General features: G+C 56.3%; 1 protein-coding gene across 4 annotated transcripts in view; it reads left to right on the plus strand.

Annotated features, from left to right (window-relative positions):
- SYT6 (synaptotagmin 6) overlaps nt 1–19648 on the plus strand; it is a gene marked incomplete at its 5' end in the record, with an annotated part of 50567 nt that overhangs the window by 19404 nt on the left and 11515 nt on the right. For all 4 annotated transcript variants that reach the window (XM_080649313.1, XM_080649311.1, XM_080649312.1 and 1 more), the window contains one exon: nt 17341–17461. In XM_080649313.1, coding sequence (XP_080505439.1) covers nt 17341–17461 — 121 coding nt within the window. The remainder of the gene's footprint in view (nt 1–17340; nt 17462–19648) is intronic.

Consider the following 19648-nt stretch of genomic DNA (forward strand, 5'->3'; position numbering starts at 1 on the left):
TGTGGAAACAGTGGCCAAGAGTGAACCCTCCACAGCGTGCCGCGGCCGACGGGGACCGCAGAGCATGCCCAGTGGCCCCCAAGCCCCTGAGCGCCTCACACACAGTTGGGGACAGACCGGTTCAGGAAGCTTACTACCAAGTCACCAGCTGCTGCGCGACAAGCCAGGTGCAGAAGTGGAGAAAAGAAATCGGGGTCGGGTGCGATGTGTCTGAGACAATTTCTAGAAGAGAAGGTTCCAGGCCTGGCTGTGGCGGCAGTGGAGGTGGAGAGTGCTCCAAGAGGCTCCGAGGGGAGAGTGTGTGTTTCTCTGTTTCCTTGGGGTGGGGGAAGGGTCTAGATTACATCCGAGGGCAAACTACTGTTCTATCCGGCCCGCGGAGCCGAAAGAGCGGGGGGTTCTCTTGCTCTCCCCTCCGCTCCTTTACTTTGAATTTATATTAGTTCACACAAACACTCCATCCATGCTTTTGTTCCGGCCCTCCGGTCCAGTTTAAGAACCCATTGTGGCCCTCGAGTCAAAAAGTTTGCCCACCCCTGGTCTAGAAAGAACTTCTCGCGTAAGACGGGCTTTCTTGTCTGCATGCAGCACTATTTGTGGTGTAATTGCTCTCTATTTTCCTTGGATTGGGGGAAGGATCTAGATCTAGAAAGAACTTCTCGCGCGTAAGACAGGCTTTCTTTTCTGCATGCAGCAGCTATTTGTGGTGTAATTGCTACGTACCAGGAATACAAGGACTTCAACCCCAGTCCTGCCTGCCCCCCAGGCCTCCCAGTCTAGTTGCGGGGAGGGGGCAGGGAAGCAGCTCTGCCCTCCTGGGGAGCAAGTACAAGATGAAATGGGAGAGGGAAAGGGGCAGGAGAGATTCATGGGACTCCACAGTCATAAGTTTGAAAGGTTCACTGTAGCTGACGTTCCATCCAGCCTCAGTATCCCTGGAAACCTGCCTTAAATGCCTGAGAGTTTGGACTCTGGCAGGCAGCACCAAGCCGGGATGGCAGCAGACAGGGAGAGCTTTCCAGAAGGGCCCACAGGGCGGGTCAGGGTCACACAGAAGCCCCGGGAGGTGTGAAGGGAGCAAGGCTAGGCCTGGGCTGCCGGCCCGGCCCCATGAAGACTGCTCCCCAAGCTGGGCAGCCAGAGCTGCTCTGAATAATGTATGAAGCTGGCCAGCCCTGCCGTAAGCGGCCGGCCCCAGCGAGCCCTGGCTGTGCCCTCCCGGCTGCCTGGCCCGCAGCCCAAGTCAGAAGCCGCCTGGGGCTGCCCAGCCGAAGCTGCCTCTGGCCCGCTTGTCTCGGCTAATATTCCTTTACCACCGCACTCCCTCAGGCCGGCCTCCTGCTCATCGTTCTCTGGAATACCCAGCTTTCCTCCTCCACTTCCCTTCTAGTGGGTGGGAATGTCCATCAAGCCCCCGCTGTGTATCCCTCCGGCCCTTGGCTGTGCGGAGGGCAGCTGGGTGGGATCTTTCCTTTCTTCTCCTCCCTGAAGCGATGGAAACATCGAAGCCGGGAGCAACGTTTTCAGCTTCCAAATAAGAACTGCAGCCCTACCCTCAGAGCTCGGGGTGCACCAAGGGGTCCCCCATGCTCAGATCTCAGGTCCTGAGAGTGTAGCTCACCCTGCCAGGTGCCATGTTCTGAAGCCAAGAGGACCTTGACCTTCCTAGGACTCCCCAGAGAGCCAAGGCTCCTCTAGACAGCAATAGCTGAAAAGCCAGCAAGAACCCAGAAGGGGGAGAGGGGGTGTGGGCCCCATCCCATGGGCAGCACACTGGTTGGGGAGGTGGGCAGCCACTCCCGGAGTGGCTGCAGCAAAGGTGGGCGTGCCAAGCCTGCATCCCTTAGCAGAGGTGATGGATGGGCACTGACCCTTCCTATCCTTCCCCTTGGGCCGGCTGGGGCCGGTGGCTCTGGTTGGGTACATGGGTTAAAGGTTTCCTGGGTGATGCCGGAAAACAAAGCTAATTGGTCCAGACAGGGCTCTGACCTGGCTGTAAGCTGAGTTGCTCAATAACCCATCAGCTGGCCTCAGGTGTTCTCTTTGAAGTCGTTTTTAACACAACAGGTCCTTCCATACAGCTTCAGAGGACATGGCCTTAAGAGGCTGCCGGAGGCTCAGAACAGTGGAGACAGTTCCCTTCTGTCTCTTACTTAATCCCCAGCATCCAGACAGCCTGACTGTCCACTCCACTGGCCTCCTGCAGAACCCAGCTCTGCGGCGTGCTACAGCTCGGGGCTGACGGGCCAGCCCACCCTGCCCGGCCCAGCCCTGCGTGCCCCTCATTAGTGTGTGGTGCGTCTCAGTGGTATAAATACCTCATCTCCCCCTTACATTGGAATGAATGGGAAATCATTAGTGGACAGGCTCATGCATCAACAGAAATGGGCACTGGGCATTCTAACACTGAGCACTCTGTGTGCTTCCCCGCCTTGTTGCTTCTGTCGCCTGATAACCCACAGTGACATTTCTCCTGGAGGGAGAGGATTTGGTCCCCAGGGAAGCGACCACCTAGCATCCCTCAAAGATGTTCAAAGTCCAGGGTTCACTCCGGAGGAAGGGGAAGGGGTGCATTGTGTCCCCTGGATTAGCAGCAGTTTGGGGAGACTGGGTGTAACCATGACCAGAGAATACCAACAGCCTTGGGAGAATTGGGACAGTCCCCGAGGGGTTTCTGATTTCCAGCAGACCACGGTGTTATGCGTCCATGTTCTCCTGGACTTGGGGAAGGTCAGAGCTAGAAATGACCTTGGGGATGATTTGGCCCAACGTCCTCTTGCCTCAGATGAGCAAGTGAAGACCAGAGAAGTCACACCTGTCTGGGGTGGCTCAGTGAGTCCGTGCAGATCTGGACCCTGAGCCCAGGTCTCATGAAACCCAGGCCTAAGCTCTGCCCACTTCCTCTCTCGTCTCTAGGTTTTTTTTACTCCTCCCCGCTTCCCCAAGGCCACTGCCCACTCACTGTCTTCATTCTGGGCCTGTGAGCCTCTCTGTCTCATAGGGAAGAGGCCAAGGGGAGACCTGGGGTCTAAGGCATGAAGTGTTCTTAAAGGCACAGAGCAGAGATGGCATTTTCTCGGCCAACAGTCAGTCTCTTCCATGAAAGGGACTTCCCGTCTCTACTGAGACTGCAAACAGGCAAACTGACAGGAAGCATCAGCCAGAAAACCAAGGAGGAAAGAGAGGCTTGGTCAAAGTGCCCCGACCCTAAGCCAGCCAACCCCTCCCATCACGCATAAATATTTATGCCTCGGAGGAGGAAGGAGACCAGGCTGGCCTTAGAGTCTAGGTCGCCCTTGTCCAGTTGCTGGCATATTTTCTATGGGGTTTTGATGTCAACAACAATGTAGAAAGCTGTAGCCGCTCCAGCAGGGAGCCTCCTCCGCACCACTCCCCTGCCAGCCCTGTGCCCATCTGGCCCTCATTCATCCTCATCACTCGTCCCCTGTAGCCACATTTCCCTCCTGTGTCTGAACTGACACCTACTCATGCTCCATGAATATGCAATGCCTTCCTTTCTGGACAAAGAATGACCTTGCGGGTCTCCCCAGGGCTGCAGCCAAACTTGGGATGGAGGGTTCTCCATGGAGCCCACTTTCCACTTGGCCACAGGGTGAGGGGATTAGAGTCAGGAGACAGATCGTGGGCTGGGGGGCTGAGGCGAGATGTTTGCATATGCCCACCTCTCTGTCCAGTGGAGACTGGTATTGCCCTCAGTCTCAGTGGCCTGAGAAATACCAATAATTGTGTCAGAAGACGGCCATGTTAGAGCTCCACCCTGCTCATGGCTGGCCTGGGCACAGCTTGGAATTCAGGGAGGGCACCAGCATCCTCGACCATGAAACTGGTTTCTCCGGGGGCTGTTTTATACTGTGATCTGAAATCATGGGTCTGAGCGCGTAGGGGGTGAGGAAGTCAAGGAGGGGTGAGGAACGGATGGGAGAATAAGACTCGGATCATTGTCTACTTGCAGAATTCTGATTGTAGGTATAATTGGGGTATCACTGGGGCTCCCCTGCTGCCTACGTGCCAGGCTGTAGGTGCCATAGCTTACATTGAATCCTCACCACCACCCTGCAGGGTGAGGCCGTTATTATTCCCAGGGTCCAGGTGAGGAAACTCGGGCAACTCACTCAAGGTCACGAAGCCAGTGAGGCAGAGCTGGAGTCAGACCCGGGGGAGCTGGCTGCCCTCCATCTGCTCCTCCCACGGCCGGCCTGCCTGGGATGGGGACAGCAGGTCTCCCTGGCTCTTTGTTCCTGCCTTTTCTGAAATCCTCTCCTCGGGGTCCAGTAGCTGTTCCTCCATTGCCCTGTCTTGGGACACGAGCCCAGCCCACCGCACCCCAAGCAACACGAAGTGAGTCGCATGCTCCAGTGGGAGGTTGGTTGTCATGGGAACTGGGCATTGACCTTCCCACTGCCCAGTGAACAGCCCCACCTGGCTCAGGGCTGCTGGGGGGCACCTGCCCAAGGGGTCCTCCCACCATGCCCCCCACAGAATGCCGGGTCCCATCTCCTACTGGCTCCTCTCCACAGTCCCCCAGGTTCCAAGCTCCGTCATAGCCGACTAGCAAGACAGCTCTTTACATTGCCCAGGGCGCTTCATTCTCTGACCCCTGTGCCCCGCTCAGTTCCAGCCCATCTTTGAACAGTAGAACCCTACTTCTCCGGAGCCTCGGACCCTGAGGCTGTCGCATAGCAGGTGAAGGGCTCTGCCCTCCAGGGAAGGCCATTGTGGTTTTACCTGCGGCTTGCTTTGTCTCCTCACATTCTGTGAGCCCAGAAGGGGCCGTGGGGCCATGCATGTACCCTGAGGAAGCCCAGCCTTAGGGGGCAGGTGGAGTTGCCACCTGAGATAGGAAGGGGGTTCCATCTCCACCTCCCAGTCCTGCCAGTGGGCCGAGGAGGAAAAGGCCTCAGAGGGAGCCCCCAGACCCGTGGGAGGACTGGATGGGGTCTCAGGAAGGAAGGACACAGGCTGCTAGGACACCACAGGTGGACATGGAGGAGAGAGCGGGTGCCACTCCCCAGAAAGGAGCAGGGAGCTGCCTGGGGAAATGCCAGGGAGGGGCTGAGCGTTGTCCCAGCCCCTTGGGGGCGGGGCAGTGATTGAGATGCCCAAGGCCCTCTGTCTGTGTACCATTTGCGTGGTCTCTGCTTGTTCCTCTGTCACCTTAGTGTTTAGAAAGGCCCTTTCCCTCGCCAGGCTGCTTCAGGGAAGCCGTGGGAACCCCAAGGGACCAGATTTGGGTCCACAGGTGGTCAGAGCTGAGAGAGTGCGGGGGGCAGAGGTGATGGGGCAGCGGGGCCCAAAGAGAAAACCCCGAAGAAAAGAGGGGAACTCAGCGGGGAGAGAAGGGAGCCACTGCTCCACCCCCACCCTGCAGGCCCCCTCTAGGCCCTTACCTGCTGCCCCCAGGGAGGCGGCCACTTGCAGGAGGGAGCCCTGTCCCCGTGGGGAGTGATGGGGGAGGCGTCCCCCACCCAGAGCAGGCTGTCATGGGGCTCCTTCCCTGGGGGGGCTGACTCGCATCTCTGGAGTGACACCCTGAGCCCTGTGCTAGGAGCAGTCCAGCTCGAGAGAGAAATAGCGCTGGTGAGTCACGTAGCCGCCAGCAGCATCTCCCTTCTCGGGAGGGAGGTCAGGACAGGCTGGCTTTGTGACTCGAGGCACCTGCTTGAAAAGGCCTCGCCACCTCCCCACTTGTCAGAAACCACCTCCAGCGGAGTCCCTCCCCAGGGGCCTCTGCAGTAACACCTGGAGGGGCCCTCCTTGCCATCCCCCCCCCACCCCCAGATGAGTATATGGCATTAACTGAGTTATCGGAAGCAAGAAAGCACGAGGGAGGGGCCGAGAGCAGCTGGGTTTTGAGGGCCTGGAGGGCTGAGGGGAGAGGGACCTGCCACTGGGGAGAACCCTGGAGCTGGCGGGCGGTCCCGGGAAGCAGCCCGGGATGGATGGGCATTTTGAAGGCTCTCAGGTGGCTTTTAAGGGGATGGGAGGAACATGGGGGCCAAGCTTTCTCCTTGCTTCGGCCCTTTTGGCAGGTCTTGGGGCGGGGGGGGGGGGGGGGGGGGAAGAGGCCAGGGAAAGGCAGGCAGCGAGTGCCTCTGTAACTCCAATTCCCGTTCTTGCTGACAGCGCTCTTTCTGTTTACTTTTTTGGTATTAGTAAATCCTATCCGAGACTGGGCAGACACCCAGCTCTCTTCAGGGAAAATTATTTCCCAACTCTATTTGGGCGATGTTTTCTGCCGGAGCAGTTCTGGCTGAGCGATGGCTGCCTCTTCCAGGAGACAGCAGGGGGGACCTCAGCAGGGCCCCTGCCTGCGGGGGTGTCCAGCTGGCATCAGCCTGGGCCCCCCGGGCCAGACCCAGGCAGCCCTGTGCACACTCGTGCACCCACGCGCGCGGGGCCCGGACACAAGCTTGTCCGACTGGCTGTTTGTCACTCCCTCTTCCCCCGAGGACTCCAGCCCCCCAATGTGGGATGCTTTTTTGTTTCCCTAAAAAAAAAAAAAAAAAAAAAAAAAGGAGAATTTCGGGGAGACCTTGCATCCTGAAGATTATGCACCTATTCGCTGTCCATGTGAGTGGTTAGGATAAGCCCACAACTGCTTCCACTTCGTCTCCCATGCGCTGAGAAAGGAGGAGAAAGACAGCTGCTCTTGTCCCTCATGGGGAAGCTGAGGCACTGATGAGGGAGTAAGAGTGGTCCAGGCCACGGTCAGCTCTGGTCTGCCCGTCAGGAGGCCTCTGAAATGTGTTTGGTAGACAGTCGCCAGCTCCCAAAACCTGCAGGTGAGCAGGACTTGGAGTCCGGAAGCCAAGGCTAGAATCCTGCCTGTGCTGTGTGGCCTCAGACAGATCACATCACCTCTCTGTTTCCTGTGTTTGCATAAGAGAGCCATGAGTAAACTGTGGGAAATCACCTGTACGGCACAGGTTGTGGTGAGCATATAATAAAATATCAATGAGGAAGGGCCTTCTGAGGCTCTTGCCACAGTCTATCGATCCCGATCCTAAGAACAATAATACGTAGCATGTTTCTAAAGCACTTGCCAAATACATTATCCCACGCAACCCTCTCAACACCGTAAGAAATCGGAATTCTTATTTTATAGATGAGGCAACCTGAGGCAATTCCCCAGAGTCACACACTTTTAAAGCGATGGAACAGAGAAGCAACACTGCGATCATTTTCTTTAAAGCTATGTGACTGTACTATATTTTACCCTTCCTTGCCCCACGGAAGTATTACATTCCTGTTTGAGGTCGTTCAGAAAAAACAGAAAGCCGCACAGAAATGAAACACTGCTCGCGGTAAGCTAATTATCCTGAGGTAACCACCGCTAACATTTTTATGAAATCCAGAATCCTCCCATTGCTTAGAAAAACCATGTGAATGTGGGAATGCACTGGAGACAGAAAGAGCTAATCCACCGGCGAGGTCGGGCCTGGAAATTTCCAGGATGAAGCTTTCCCATTCTGGACGGATGCTGGGAAGAAAGGAAGGGTGTGTGTGTTGGTGTCCCTCGTTAGGGCACCATGATGCCAGGGTTCTTGTCCCAGCCTTACAAAGGGTTCAGCATTCTGGAGAAAGGGGCTGCGCGTAGATGATTAAGAAGCCCAAGAACGAAAGATATTTTTGAAAGGCACTGGGGGTCAGAGGAGCTTCAGCTGAAGGGAACTGAAGACTCTCCTTGTCTCAAGACCTCGTGCTTTTATTAAACACAATTTGTCCCAAGGCAAGGTGGAAATATACACTTCAAAGGGTGAGGTATCAAAGGGTATTGTCAGTTTGGGGAATAGCCTACAGCTGTTCAGGTGTTTGGCCAACAGGAAGCAATAAAATGCCCTGAGCTGTCTGGCAGCAAACGATTATCCTATTCAGGTTTGGGGGGAGTGCCGTGTAGCCGCTTCCAACAGGTAAATTACATGTGACTCAGCCCTGTTGAGCTCCCCAAGCTTCACCAACCTTTTGGTAAAACTCTTGTAATTATTACATGCTGGAATTAGTTCTCGGCATGTGTGTGGAGAACAGGCAGAGGCAGTGTCAGGCGCGCAGGGCCAAGGCTCAGAGGTGGGGTAGCGAAGACCAGACCACTGTGTCTCTGTTATCAGGGGGTCCCGAGTTCCCTGGGATATGAGGCATGGGAGGGGCTGCCGGGCATGGCCAGGCCTTGATGCCAGCCTGGGCCCTTCTGGGGGGCTCTTCCAGGCTCATTCGGTGCCCAGAGGCAGTCCCTCCAAAAGAGCTGCTCATTAATTCAAGAACTTCTGCTGTGGAGCTCAGACAACTGCTGGCCCTGGCTCTGGTACCGGGACAAGCCGGGGCCTGGGCTCCATGTCCCCGCCCCCCCACCAAGGCTGCCCCAGCCCGAGCCCCATCTCCGTGTCTGCCCCCTGCACTTGGTGCCTGGAAGAGAGGAAGTAGCCGAGTGTCACCTGCTCGCCAATGGGAGGCGTTACCGACTCTGGAAGAACATGCGCCCTATAATTTTTGGAGTAGTTACAACAATGGGGCTAATTTGGTGTCTCATCACTGCGCTCCTGGGTGAGCAAAGGGGGAAGAGAGGCCAGGACCTGGCTCAGAGCCACCCCCAGCACAGAGCTTTGTACTTGCCCGGCTCTCCCAGGGGTGGTGGGGGCTGTCCCCCGCACCCTCGTCCCCCCTCCCTCCAGTGGTGCACTGTCACAACACAGCAGCGTGGCAGTGGCTGAAGCCAACCCCTGGGGCCCCAGACGCAGCTCCACAGGCCAGGGCAGGACGTGTCAAGAGTGCTGTTCACCCACACCTGATGAGGGGGTGATTGTACACGGTCACGCATTCTCACGGCCAACCCGTTTTACAGCAGAGAAGGGAGGGTCATCCGTGCAATGCTTTCACTTTACAGCTGAGGAAGCCACAGCTCGGAGGCACAGTGACTTGCCCTAGAATCTAGGGCCTAGATCATTTCGCTGGTTAGCAGCAGAGCTGGGATTTGAACCCAGACCTTCTGGCTCCAAGGTCAATGTGAGTCCTAAGTTTATCCTGTTGTTGGAGCCTCAGAAGACCCACAAGATGCCTTCCGTAAGTCCACTTGCTGAAGGTGCTGGTGGGTGGGGAAGCCCAGGGCTGAGAAGGAAGAGACAACCCTCAAGCTAGGGCATCCTCCCGTGGGCCGAAAGCCAGGAGCTGTGGCCTCTGCAACCCAGGCTGGCAGATGTCCTCACTCCCATCCTCCACCCAGCGACATACCCAGGGCAGCTGCCCCTCCTCTCCTCTCACTGACTCCGCTGTCCACGGGCCCACCTGGCCCCACAGCCCACCAGGTGGGCTTTGATAGCACAGCCCGTGGTGCAGGACCAGCGCCTGGCCCAGCAGGCAGACAATGGGAGGTTTACCAACAGACCATATGCTTGCTGCGTGCCAATCTTGATTTTTCTCCTAGCAGCCAGTAAAGTCTTCCTAGTGGCTTCTTCTCTTGCCTGCCAATCCAGGGCTTGGAGGAGCTACCGGTTAGGCAGGGGTGGGCAAACTTTTTGACTCGAGGGCCACAATGGGTTCTTAAACTGGACCGGAGGGCCGGAACAAAAGCATGGATGGAGTGTTCGTGTGAACTAATATAAATTCAAAGTAAAGGAGCGGAGGGGAGAGCAAGAGAACCCTCCGCTCTTTCGGCTCCGCGGGCCCGATAGAACAGCCAAACGGGCCGGATCTGGCCCTCGGGCCGTAGTTTGCCCACAGCTGGGTTAGGGACTACCTCGAGGGCAGCTGATGCTCATTGCCCACAGGTTCAATCAATGCCTTTCACAACCATGCAGCTGGTAAGCAATAGGGCAGGGATTCGAACCCCAAACCCGTGGGAGGACTGGATGGGGCTGTTTGTACTGATTCTCAGACTTGTGATCCCTCCCCTCTGGTTGGATGAAGAACCAAAACCCCAGCTTCCCACCAGAGCCCCCAACCAAAAGTTCTTTGCTGATGACTAACGTGGGTCTAGGTGAGGCCAATATGCCTTGAAACATTAGATGGCCAAGAAAACAGAGTTTCTCAGCTTTGGCAAAGGGAAGACAGAGTAAAATCTGATACATTCTCCCAGTGTGTGAAGGCGCAGTGTCTGCGTTTTATGATGAAGTAGCAAATGGGAAGGAGGGGAGGAGGAGGGAGGCACCAGGCTGGACATGAAGGCGAGTTTCCTGAGGTCCAGGTGATGGAACAGGAAAATGTGTGAGTGAGGTGTTTTAAAAAGAGGCCTCGGTGTTGGGTGCAGGGTGGCCCTGCTTGGAAGCTGGGACTGGATGAGTTAACCAGTCACCCGGCCTCTTGATGCCTAGTGACGTGAGATGGGAGTTGCCTTCCTCCAGTCCACAAAGATCCCAAGGGAATGCACCCTGAGATACGACACCGACACCGTCAGCTCTCCTAGGAAGCCCACAGGGGCTGCAAACCACCCCCTCCCCCACCTCAGGACTTCAGGAAGCAAGAAAATAACTCCAATTCTGCAAGAGACAGAGGGAGACACTCCCAACATCTCCCCCGGCTTCCTCCTCCCAGTGCCGGTGGCTGCACCCGGGGGAGCTCAGGTGGGAAGGTCCAGGCAGAGAGCCCAGGGTCCTTCCACTGAGCTTCCGCATGGGGACAAGAGCTTCTGCGCAGGGGTCCTGCCCACCGCTGCCCAGCTTCCTCCTCTCCCGCAAAGCAGTGTCCACAGCAACTTAGCACCTCGCGAGATGAGGCCATACAGGTGTTTTTCAAGACAAACGATAGGCTGCGTTGGCCAGGATACCACACTGGCTGCTGTAAGCTAGCAGGAGATGGCTCCCCCCGAAATCTGTGATGCAGGCTGTAAAACTACCCATGTGTCTCCCTTCCAGAGGAAGCAGGCTGCAGCAGGCGGAGGGAGGGAGGGATGGGGGAGAGCAAAGCCTTCAGAGTCAGCACATGAGTCCACATCCAGACTTGGTTGATCGCTCTGAGACCTTAGGCAAGGGTTAGCCACTGCGAACCTCAATGCGGCTGTCATGACCTCCTCTGAGCAAAGCTGCACAAACGAATTAAATATAAGTGAAGCACCCAGCAGGGTCTCCTGCAACCAGTAGACACTCTTTATCTGGTAGTTCCCTTCTCTGTTGACTTTGGCTTTGATCACCAGAAGAAGTAGGCTAAACGGAGTGGAAGAAACTTCTAAATCCCAGCCAGGTGGACATGCTCAATTGGTTCTTTTAACTCGATAAGGCAACCATTCTCACTTGCTAAGACTTCCCGAGAGGGCTTGTTAAAACAGATTGTTGGACCCCACCCCTGGTGAAGGTGGGCCCAATAATTTGCATTTCTGGCAAGTTCCCTGTAATGCAGGTGCTGTAGGTCTGGGCACCACATTTGGAGCAATGCCTTAAGGAATATTTACAGAATGAGGCCAGACATCTTTAAAACACTACCTAGTTTTCTTAAACCCTTTGGGGCTGAGATGGCTTCTGGCTACAGTTTAGCTATCCAGGGTACCGCTGGTATGTAGGGAGAAGGTGAAGGGCAATAGCGACCAGGCCCCCCCCCTGAGGATCCCACGTGGCTTTGATCCACCGGGAACCTGTCACCTAACAAAGGAGAAGAGGCCCTTTTAGGATCATAACTTTTGCTCAGCAGCATGGGGACTGAATGGCTTTGGTCACGCTCCCTGAGGACATGCTCCATGTCACAGAGAGGCTAGTAGGGTCTGATCCAGGGCAGCCTACAGTCTCCTCATTTGCCTTAAGTTGCAAACTGAGGGTACATAAGAATCACCTGGGAGCTTGTTACTCATCCACATCCAGGCCCCATCTTCAGAGCCTCTGACTCAGCAGATCTTGGGTGCAGCTAAGAATCACATCCTTGCCTTCCAAACCACACCCTGAGGAACCACCTGCTGAGGCTCTACCCTGAAGCCATCCTGTTACCCACAGGGACACTCCTGTCACCCATCCTTTTTGCCACCTTCTCAATCAGTTATACCCCACAAAGCTGAGTTGCTCATTAAGTCAGCAGGTAATTATTGAGCACCTGTTGCATACCAAGTACTGTGCTCAAGCCCAGAAAGACAGTGCTGAGGACAATGTAGGGCCGGAACTAGGGTGAGGAAAGCAAGGCCTAGGGGGCACAATGGGAGGAGACACCCACTCTTGGAGGCATGCATGAGCCCCAGAGAGGGCCTCCGTCACACTGGGCCCTGCTTCACACTAGTCCTGGTAAAACAGACCCGCCCTGTCCTTCGGGAACTCACAGTCTAGAGCAGGGACTGTGGCTTTGGAGGAAGTGGTCCCGGGGATGAGCGGACACCTGCCTTATGAAGAGTTAGGGAAAGTGATCAGAGGGAGCAAGATGTGCAAAGTCCTGGGGCGGGAAGAACCTGGGACTCTGTGGAGCTGAAAGCGAGCCTGAGAGGCTGGCGGTGGGAAGGAGGGCCGTGGCAGGGGCGAGGGCCAAGAGTTGGGCCCTGTGGTGTAGGCCTGGCAGGTCGCGGTAAGGGTTTGGGCTTTCATGCCTAGCGCCAGGGGAAGCCATTGGAGGGTTTGAAAGAGAGGAGTGATGCGGTCCATCTTACAATCTGAAAGAGCACTCCGGCTGGCATGGGGGAATGAGGCTGAACCAAAGGAACCAGGGAGTTACCTGTGGCCAGGTGAGAGGTGGCTTGGCCCTCTGGGTGGCATTGAAGATGAGAGAAGTGGGTAGACTGGAGATGGAATTTGGAGATAGAACTGACCCAGGGCTTGGTGAGGAACTAAATGCAAAGGGGAGAGGAAGGCAGGAGTCGGTGGTGTCTTGTTTCTGACTTCAGCAACTAGGTGGGTGAAGGGGCCATTCCCTGAGTTGGGGAAGAAGAGGAGAATGTAAATGGAACATGAGAGTTCACCTTTGAGCGTCTGAGACGTGTTCGATGTCTGTGAGATGTCCACAATGAGAAATGTTGGCTCCAGGAGGCTGGAGTCTAGAAGACAGGCCTCTGAAGGGGCCCTAAGTTCGGAGTCATGACCATGGAGATGGGCATTGACGTGGATGAGAAGGAGGGAGAGGCGCAGACCCGAGTTCTGCTGAACTGTGCTATTTGAGGCAAAGATGGGAGGAGGACCCAGCAGAGACTGGGAAGGGGCAGCCAGAGGGGGGGAGCGCGGAAGTGGATGCTTCAAGAGCAGACGGTCATCTCCATGAAAGGCTTCACAGAGCAGCCTCACACAGCAGGACCGAGAGATGCTGGGGCGGGGCGGGGGGCGCGGGAGGGCAGGCCCAAAGCTTCGGGTCAGCAAAGAGAAGGAAGCCCAAGCCGCTGTCACTGGCAGTTCAAGTGTGTGCCCTCAGCTGAGCCCAAAGCCCTGTTTGGTGTCCCCGGGCACCTGTTGGCAGCACCATTCAGTTGCCCCAGGAGACCACCCACTGGGACCAGGACTCCCCGCTCCTGCCACAGCCCTGCCGGCACAGAGAGGGGGGTGCTCACCGCCCCGAGATGCCCACTCTCTTCCTGCGGAAGCTAATGGCTATTTGACAGCCACGGGCAGACAGACAGCTTGAGTCGGGAAATGAAGACAGATTCTCATTGCCAACTTTGTTAATGTGCCTCCTGCTACTCCGTCATTAATGAAGATGCCAGTGGGCGGACCAGGGTGGAGCTGAGGTCCTGGGCTCTGGCCTCTCGTGGCCAAGAGCCTGGGGTGCAGACTCTCCAGCTTGCCCAGGCATTGCCTCCATCTCTTCTGGAACTTTCCTAACTCCGCTCCCCTCTGGCTCCTTCCACCCCCGCACAGCCCCTCTCCCTCTGCGCCCACCTTCCCAAATGCCATTAGGAAGAGAGCTGCACCTCCCCATGCAATTCTGAGTCACAGATACCTGCCCAAAAGTAATGGTGCGTGTGAAACACTGAACCTCTTTCCAAGGGCAAGTTCACCAATGGGAGAAAAAGTTTCCTAAATAAAACCGGCTGTTTCCCTGAAGATGCTCAGATACAGTAACATTGGCCTCCTGTTGTGCTTGAGCCTCTCTGGATCCCTGGGGACCAAACCCAGCCTCCAGGATCTCCCCCACTTCCTCCTGCACCCCCGGGCTCCACTTGAGCTGGAGGGTCCCCTCTTCTCCATAGGGTCTGAGCTCCCGGTGTCCATACCACAGGCTGCAGCTGGAGTATATGGAGTCGTTTAAGGTGCCTCAATTCTGCCCCATTATTTATTCATAAAGCTGCAAAGCCCTTGGGGCGGAAAGCACTTGAGAGAGAAAGCAGGCATGGAGCTCAGAACAAACAGAACCCAGCAGGGAGCCCGAGCATCGGGAACTTCCCACCCTTCAACCACCCCTCCAGGGAGGAACCCACCCACCCCTCCACCCAGGGAGGATCCCACCCCTCCAGGGAGGAACCCACACCTCCAGGGAGGAACCCACCCACCCCTCCAGGGAGGAACCCACCCACCCCTTCACCCAGGGAGGAACCCACCCCTCCAGGGAGGAACCCACCCACCCCTCCACCCAGGGAGGAACCCACCCCTCCAGGGAGGAACCCACCCCTCCAGGGAGGAACCCACCCCTCCAGGGAGGAACCCATCCACCCCTCCACCCTGGGAGGAACCCACCCCTCCAGGGAGGAACCCATCCACCCCTCCACCCTGGGAGGAACCCACCCCTCCAGGGAGGAACCCACCCACCCCTCCACCCAGGGAGGAATCCACCCCTCCACCCAGGGAGGAACCCACCCCTCCACCCAGGGAGGAACCCACCCCTCCACCCAGGGAGGAACCCACCCCTCCACCCAGGGAGGAACCCACCCACCCCTCCACCCAGGGAGGAACCCACCCCTCCATCCAGGAGGAATCCACCCACCCACCCATGTCATCAGACCAGCGCTCACAGCAGGAGCCCTCTCAGCACTGGAAGAAACACCCACCATTGCCAACTTTGAGTCCTGAGCCAGCTTGGGGGCTCGGGGCGGGTGGAGTGAGTCTCTCTCCTCCACTGCAGCCCCCTCATCAGTGGGTCTCCCCATCCTACAGATGTGGTCCCAGGTGGGCCTTGGCCTTGCTCCAGAGCACTTGTAACATCTGTCCCTAGGCCTTTGGACCCAGGGACCATGGGCACACACCCCAAGCCAGACCAGGGGCAGGAGGGGAGGTGACCCAGGAGGAGGGAGCAGGACAGCTGGCCGGGAGAGTCAGTGCTGACCAGGACAGCCAGGCAGGGAGAGGCTATTTCAGGGTGGAGAGAACAGGGCAGAGGCATGGCCGTGCAAAGTAACCGGGAGGGCTGTCCTATCTCATTAGGCTCTTGTGAAGATTGTGTGGCTTCCTATGTATAAGCACTTAGGACTGAATGGCACATAGTAAACACTCGATAAATGTTAGTGGGTATCACCGCTGGTGTGTAGGGCACCTGAAACAGAATGGCCAGCAGGAAAGGCAAGGGCTAAATCCCAAAGAAACCGGCATGCCACCCATTCTGTTAAGTAAGTCGTACTACTCATAAATGTCAGCGGTGGAGCTTGCCTGACCCGCAACCCATATTCACAACCATTCCTTCATCACCAGTGTTTACTGGGCACTTACTATGCAGCAGGCAGTGGGCTAGACATGGAAGCTATAAAGATGGGTCAAACCGGCTCCCATACCTGTGCTAAGAGCCCACAATCTAGTGAGAACAGTGTTCACATGTGATCCCCACAATCAACTTAGAAGTTGTGGTCATGGCACAGGCTATGAAGAGGGGGTCACGATGCTGTGCGGCAGATACCAGGGCAGGGCGGTCCCGCCTCGGTGTCCCGCCTCCACACCTGACCCATCTCCACCCCCAACTCCCAGCCCCAGGCCAACACGTTGCTGTGGAGGTTGCTTTACCCAATGGAGTCAAATTGGCTTCCACCCGGCTCTCTTCCTGCCCCGGGGTGACTTGGCGCGCCCTGCCCAGGGCCGCAGAGCTCCTCTGTCTCCTGGGGCTTTCCTGAAAGCACAGCGGATGCTTCTCCGCTGATGCTGAGAGGTTCAGACCAGCCACTTAATGATTAAGAGACTGGAAGTGTTCTCTGAGATGGGGAAGCATCGTGCTGGCTTCGCTCAGCCTCGATTCCCAAGACGGACCGGGAGACACTGCGGCCACTCACTGCCTCTGTAGGAGAAAGAAAGCTGGTCCTGGGGAGGAACAGAACACGTTGAGGCGGTGGGGATCGGAGGAATGAGAGCAATCTGGTTTCAAAACCAAGTTGCTTGATTCTTTGAGGTGGGCCCCAGACACCAGCCAGGCGTCCTTGGCCATCTCAGTGGTGATAGACGTTCCACTTTGAATCTTTGGTTTTATGACGTCGCAGGGACCTTAAGGATAGCACATCGAGTACAGGTCCCTCATATCACAGACGGGAGCCCAGAGCTGTGAAGTGACCGGCCCAAGGTCTCGAAGCTCGAAGCTCGCTAGCGGCCGAGGGACGAAAGCCCCTGTGGGTCACGGCTCTTTCCTGGGCAGCCTTCCGCAGGGACTTGTTCTCTCTGCCTGGGGCCATGTGAGTGCATCAGGAGAGAGAAGCACTTTCGTGAGCGCTTGCAGACGGGCTGCTGGGGAGCCAGTGGGAGCGATGCTGTGCCTTTAAGAACCTGACTGCCCAGATGCCTGGGCACTGCAGCCAAGGAAAGCGCTGCGACTGTGGGCAGCGATGTCAGGCAGACAGGTTGCATTTTAAGCACAGACTCTCCAGGAGTCAACATCCTGGCTTTTCCTTTGTGGCAGCAGGCCCGCCCCCTCCAAGCACTAGCCAAGACGTTTAGCCAGTCGCTGCTGGGCTCAGATCTACCCTGTCATCCCTAGATTAGGAGTCGGGAGGGCCAAGTGAGTTTCTGGACAGCAGTGACCTCTCTGGCAGCGGGGAGCTCATTACCAGGCAGGGGCCCTAAGGCGGCTCTCCTGACAGTGGGTAGAGAGGAAAGCAATAACACGCTGGCTGTTCTGCAGCTCCTGGTCCCTCCTGGTTTTATTAAAGCCAAAGGGGCAAGCATCCCTAATGCGGATCAAGGCTAGGAAGGCACACAGATCTGGGGCTGGAGCCTCCTGGGAAAGAGAGCAGGGCAGGAAGAGGGCCTGGCGAGGCCACCCGTGGGACCAGGCTTTCCAGAGAGGAACGTGGCTACCGAGATGCCGACTCTGTTTCCTTAGTCCCCACCTCTCTATTTACTCAGCATCTGCCTATCATTTTCCTTATCAACTAACCCAGTCCTCTGCCTCCTGCGTGTGCAGGGGCAACATCCCCTTGATCCACTGAGCCAAGAGCAGCCAACTCCTCATCAGGCCCAGTGAGGCCCAGTCACAAACTGCAGAGGGTTTGGGAGCCCCATGTCTAACCCCTCATCTGCTTCTTTGCAGGAAAGCGTGGATTTGGGGGAGATCATGTTCTCCCTCTGCTACCTGCCCACAGCAGGCAGGCTCACCCTCACAGTGATCAAGTGTCGGAACCTTAAGGCCATGGACATCACCGGCTACTCAGGTACCTCTCCCGCCCCAGGGGCCTGCCCGCGGCCACCCCGCAGCCCCGTTAGGATTTGGAGAGAGAAGGGGAAGAACTGTCAGCATTCACAGAAAAGCGGCCGCTCAGGAGGGACACGCCGTGGGTTCGCGTCCCCGTTCTGCCACTTCCTTGCACTGTCACGTTTTGGTTTCCTAATCTGAAAAAATAACTTCCCAGGTTGCTTTCAGGATAAACAAGTTAATTCACATAAATGCTTAGAATTGTGCCAGGCACATAATGAGCACTCAGCAGATACTAGCTATTACCACCATCCTTCCTCCAGAGGAGGGCGGGCATAGGAGGCGAATACATAGGAGTGAGTACATGTTGGAGGTCCACGCCACCTGCGGCAGCTCTGCAGTCCCATTCAAAGGAGCAACGCCACCGAAAAGCCGAGTGCATTTGTGTGTGAGTTTTCCCCGCAGGGCTCCGGCCTCAGCCTCAGCCTCAGCAGCGGGAAAGCTGCTGGGAACCGCAGGGGAAAGTAAGTCCCAGTCTCACCACCGAGGAAATGCCTGCTTGGGGGCAGCTGTAGAGACTGCAGCTGGACGTGGGGTCCAAGTCTGCCCCTTTGCCATGATTCTACAAGGCTGTCAGAGGAGAAGGTGTTTGAGTTTTGATATCCCAGAGGTGTAGCTTGGGTCCCAGGAGCCTCCATCCACCCACTCTTGGCTCATTAGCCCTAGAAGTGAAACGGGGCGAAGCATCCCTAAGAGCAGGCGCAGGGAGCAGACTGGGCCGCACGTGGAGGGCACATGCAGGAAGAGGCCTGGCTGGCTCCCTGGGAGCCCACCTCAGAGGCTCTGGTGACTCGGATTACAGAGGAAAGCCTCTCCCGCGGCGCCTCCGAACTTGGATGGGAGTGTATGGAAGGTTTTCCCTTCTATCCCTTAGTCTAATCTCCTTTGTCTAATCACAGTTGCCAGGAAGAGGGGCCCGTCCAGCTGAAAACATCTGGCCCAGGTGCAACCTGGGGGTGCCCTTTGAAGAAGAGGCGGTAGAGGTCTTGAAAAATGAGGTTCAGGGAAACGCCCACGCACTTACTGTGTCCTGGTTGCAGCTTTGAATCACTAGGAGCCTCTGCTTCTAGCCGCCCCCACCCCGCTCCCTGCAGCACTCTGGCCTCCAGGCCAAAGACTCCCCCAGTTAGCGCCTCTGCCCCTCCCCCCACCCCCACCCCGCCCAATGCCTCTCCTTTCACAAAAGCTACCACCACTCATCGGGAGGTGGGCCAGAGCTTAAAAACCTTTTCAGACATAGTCAGCTTTCTCCAAAAATACAGCCACCATAGATTTCATTTTAATATCAAAATAAGTGCATGCCAGGGACAGAAATTCACGGAGGACTCTCAAGGCTGCTGAGGCAAATGGGATTTTGCTACCCAAGTCCCCACACTATCTTCTGGGGTGTAATTAAATTGATGTGCTAGGGAGAGAGCTGGTGGCGGAGCCACTGAGGTCACTGCCGAGGCTGCTCCCCATCAGAGGGTTGGGGGCAGGGGCCACGGGCTGAGTCCTAACCTCCCTCTCACAGCTGCCCCCCTTTCCCACCTGGGCTTAGAATCTGGTGCTGTCTCAGCTTGATTCTGAAAACGCAGGTGTCGCTACTTGTCAGGGATTTCTGCCTACTTTGTTCACTGATAGAATCAAGTGTGGAGAACACAGTAAGCATTGAATAAATATGTAATGGATGAGTGAATGAATGAATGAATGAGTGAATGAATTTATAGCTTGAGGAGCCTTATCCAGGTGATGCAGTGGGGCATACATGCCAAGGGCCTCTCAGACTAGACCCCCTGTTTTTGAGGATGACTTTGAGGTTACCTTCTGCCCAGACTGCTTTGATGTTGGACTAAACGAGGGAGGGAATGGAGCTTATTCATGGGCTGTTCTTGATTTATATGGCGTTGACGTCTAAAACCAAGGATCTTCCTATTCTCCTTGATCTAAACTGGTCGTAAATCAATCCTCTAAGCCTATCTACTGGAACCATGACTGTGAACATAATTCAAAATAGTAAGGACCGGTTTGCCAGGAAGGGGTGGTGAGTCAGTGAACTCCCCCATCTCTGCCACATCTGGTCTGCACTACTTTGGATCCAGTGGTTAAAAAGTGAGCTTTGGAGTCAGACAGGCTAGGGTGCAAATCGTAGGCAAGTTTCTTTATC

This window comes from Plecotus auritus (genome assembly GCF_963455305.1).
Source record: "Plecotus auritus genome assembly, chromosome: 12".
Classification (NCBI taxonomy): domain Eukaryota; kingdom Metazoa; phylum Chordata; class Mammalia; order Chiroptera; family Vespertilionidae; genus Plecotus; species Plecotus auritus.